The sequence below is a fragment of the Zerene cesonia genome, chromosome 29, assembly GCF_012273895.1.
Source record: "Zerene cesonia ecotype Mississippi chromosome 29, Zerene_cesonia_1.1, whole genome shotgun sequence".
In the NCBI taxonomy this organism is placed as follows: domain Eukaryota; kingdom Metazoa; phylum Arthropoda; class Insecta; order Lepidoptera; family Pieridae; genus Zerene; species Zerene cesonia.
In genome coordinates this window covers 3,180,699-3,184,836 of record NC_052130.1, presented here as the reverse complement: position 1 = coordinate 3,184,836, position 4,138 = coordinate 3,180,699, and the positions used below count along the sequence as shown (strand labels likewise).

The following is a 4,138-nucleotide window of genomic DNA, read 5'->3' as shown; positions in this document are numbered from 1 at the left end:
CAGATTCGAAATTCAAATGTAATATTTTTTTATAATTAAGTGTAACAGTATTTATGGCCAGACTAAGTATATACCACTAAATAGTATAAAGCAAAGTCGGTTTGGTTTTAATAGATAGAGGGTTTCAAGAGGAAGGTTTATATGTTTAGTAACATATATTAAACTCCTCCGCGGGCAAAAGCTAGTAGTCTATATAATATGCTCACCAGTGGCATAAAGAGAAACTGTCCACACATTCCTATCGCTGGTCCAATTGGTTTCTTCAAAACTTCCTTCACAGTGGGCCAGTGCATCGCACAACCGAAGTTTATGAAAATCAATGATACCTAGAATGCAAATAAATAAAAAAATTATTTTAGTAATTTTACAAATATTTGAGGGGATTCATTTTCTCCTACGAAGTATGTAGCTCATATATTTATTAGATGAATTAGCAAAAAACGATGCTAGAATGTTTGCTAAAATGTTTATTGCGATATACCCAAATTGCCAACCTTTTTTTAGGTTTAAAATGATATTTTATTGATAGCACTGATAGTCTAGCCCCTAGAACTTTAAGTAGACGTGAAGAGCTAAAGCAAAGAAATTATATATCAAAGCCCAAAACTTAAAAGTGTAATAGTATTATCAAGTCAGTACCAGTAAAATGTATATAGTGTGGGATAGAGAAAAAGTTCTATCTACGAATAGATAAATGATACAAAAATTCCTAAATATTTCGACAAAAAGAGTCCTAATAATATGGTAATTCAAATAACATATACTTACAAAAACGGCAACACTTGTCGTGAAAATTGAATCAATAACTCTTTGAGGCCGGACTACAGTAACGGGTAGGGTACCGATCACGGGAAGTACTACTGTTCCTGCTGATGATACTCTTCTGTTCTCTATTGACACTTCTAGCCTTCCTGCAAAGTTTTACAATTCCTATAGAGTGGGATCAAAGTACATTATTGAAACTATTCTAACTATTTATCTACTAATTTGCGCCCCGCGGTTTCAACCGCGTAAGTCCGTATCCCGTAGGAATATCGGGTTGCCTATATGTTATTCCAGTTGTCCAGCTATCTACGTATTAAATTTCATTGCAATCGGTTCAGTAGTTTTGGCATGAAAGAGTATCAAACATACATATAATACACATACAACCATCCTCACTTTCGCATTAATAATATTAGTAGGATCTATAAAAACTAATATTACTATTATTATTTTATTTATATTTGGCACTAGGTTTTGCAGGCGTTAATTTCGGAGAAGTTTAAAAGATGTTATTATATATATAAACCTTCCTCTTGAATCACTATCTATTAAATAAAACCCCATCAAAATCCGCTGTGTAGTTTTAAAGATCTATGCGTACACATAAGGACAGACACGGGAAGCAACTTTGCAGCGATATACTTGTGCACGCATACTGTTCTAAAAGATTTTCTTTGTCGCTACTCTGCTGGATGTTAGGTAGTAATTTATCTTTAGTCTGGAAATTTAAATATATCGGTATATGAATCACCCTTCACACTAATATTATAAATGTGAAAGTTTGTTTGTTTGGATGTTTGTCACGCTGAAATAACTGAACGGATTCTGAAGAAATTTGGTGTACAGACAGGGTATGAGCTGACTTGGTTGATAGGATGTTTTTTATCCCGATTAAATGCTCCCTTAGGATTTAAGAAAAACTATCCGGGGGGAGCCGGGACGAGCGTCTAATTTTCTATAGTGTTCAACGTTTTCTTACTTACCAAGAAAATGGCCATTTACTCTTAATCTTCCTTCAAAAAATCCATTACTCGCTTCTGCTTCTGTGAGCCGGTATGTGGAGTTCCATTCAACGGTCGCTAATTTTTCCATTTCAGAAATCGCAACTAATTCGTCATTGGCTCGGAAACTAGACCCTGTAATGTAATGAAAACTTGTTACGAATGTATAATTTTATTGAACGATATATTACGATAATCAACGTTTATATTTATTTATCGCGACGAAATAAGCGTGCATATAGAGATTTTTTCCCCGTTATTCACAGCGTCTCTATTGCGCTGAGAAGACGGATAGTTTCAATCAATAAAGTTTGAAGACATGTCATTAACGCGAATTTGGCCAGCATGGTGGATTGTTCTAAACCAGAGATTGTTCCAAGGACGGATTGTTCTAAGAGGCCTGTAGTATGTCTCAGTCGTTGATCTCAGTAGTGGAAGCAAGTTAAATATTTGTATATAGTCCATAATAATAAACAATTAAATCAGTTTAGATTAAAAACATGGTACTAGGTCTTTCTTCAGTTTTTGGTCTTAGTATAAGTGTAACTGGAATATGAGGTTGTAGATTTTAATGACTATATGATTTAATACACAAAATTTAGTACTACTGTAAACTTTTTTTTATATTAAAATAGTCGCACGTACTACCTTATCGTGTTAAAAGTATTAATTATTGTAGATAAAAAGTTAATTACTTAGGGATATTATGATAAAACTACTGAGTGGATAGACAGATTAATGCAGATTTAAATTGCAAATCGTACAAAATGTCATGTTGCATGAAGAGTATATAACTGTAGTCCATTATATAGGTATTAATTTCAAGATCATGTAACCAACAGTAGCAAATCATTTGAGTCTTATTGTAATTCTATTCGACAGTGACGAAACATTCTTTTATGTGGGAGTCGAGCACGCTTCAGCACGTATTGGACACAGAAGACCGGCATGAAATAGCATGCTACTGTCTCTCATACGGTGAGTCCGGGAGCCGAAGGCCCGTTTTCTTTTCCTCACCATTCGTGAATCTTTTCCTTAGCCCTTTACCCTTAAAGGCGGGCAGCGCATTTACAGAGACCTTTGCGAATGTTCATAGACGTTGATGACCACTTACCATCAGACATAAGAAAAGTTTTCCAGATGATGATTATATAGAAAGAATTGCGTCGAGCATGGTATGAGTATATTATATACCTTGTATATTAAAAAGGTTTCCATACTTGAAAAATATTAATGAAGAAAACATTCGATCATGATATGAAATTCCGACGGCCTCATGGCCTCATGGCCGATGATTTGATAATTTATAAATATTTTTTTATTTACAGTTTAACAAAATAAAAAGAGCTTTCCATAATACCTGTAATATTGAAGTAGACATAGTAATATTCATCCATTTGTATCAACACGGTGTCTGGCTCGAACTTAGCCACTAAGTCTGATGTTTGACTTAGCACTAGCGGAGTAGCGGCTAAAAGGCCGAGCGCTATTATGAAAATCTTCATTTTTGTTCCTGAAATATAATCAATGGTAATGAATTTTTCAATAGATATTTATTTAGCAATATTTTAAGTGTTGATCAATATTTCTGATATGAAAATATAGATGTTTGTATAATATCTGATTAAAACTGATTATGAAGATTGAAGATCGTTTGGCAAAGAAATCGATGAACATACATATAAAAATATAGTGGAATCCTGGAACCTTTTCGAAGTAAATAAAATGATTTTTTTGTAGAATTTACATATATAGAGAATCTTAAATCAGTATACATAGCCTGATCTTCTTTACTTGGATTGGATTCTTTACTTGGCGATTGAAGGCTACCATAACTCATATATACTAAAGGCTAACGTCAAAAACGCCAGTATCCGTAAGCCAAACGCGTACCTTTATATAAATTTACGGCAACTACTTTTGTTAACCGTACCGAGTAGCAGTTGCGTTTACGTAGTAACATATAAAAGTACTCTGTGGTAGTAACTATAATAATCTGTGGTTGCGTGCACGATACTGTAATCTTGACACACTTCTATCCGATAATTACGATAACAACAAAGTGCATTCTATAGAAATAGTAAACATTTAAGATTTAGCACATTTTTTTTGGCCAACATAATATTTACAAAGTTCTTGCTAGTATCTAGTTCGATATCTAGGCGATAGGCACACATGAAAATAAAATTACATATTTAGATATGAAAATGATGATAAGTGAAAAATGTGATAATGTTTAAAAACAAAACTCCTTTTGTTGGGATATCTAACGACTATACTCGTAAACATTTATATGCCTGTTTAAATCTAAATTTTATAATACTAGATACAATTTCTACTGTAAGAACTTATTGTTTTTATACTTACTTCAA

General features: G+C 33.3%; 1 protein-coding gene across 1 annotated transcript in view; it reads right to left on the bottom strand.

Annotated features, from left to right (window-relative positions):
- The window catches only part of LOC119837842 (solute carrier family 10 member 6-like), a 7,241-nt gene extending 3,968 nt beyond the window's left edge, over window positions 1-3,273 (bottom strand). The window contains exons 1-4 of the mRNA XM_038363619.1: window positions 3,127-3,273; window positions 1,749-1,901; window positions 769-911; window positions 207-326 (exon numbers count right to left, since the gene is read on the bottom strand). Of these exons, the coding sequence (XP_038219547.1) occupies window positions 207-326; window positions 769-911; window positions 1,749-1,901; window positions 3,127-3,271 (561 nt within the window). The 5' untranslated portion in view covers window positions 3,272-3,273. The remainder of the gene's footprint in view (window positions 1-206; window positions 327-768; window positions 912-1,748; window positions 1,902-3,126) is intronic.
- Between the last annotated feature and the right edge of the window lie 865 nt (window positions 3,274-4,138).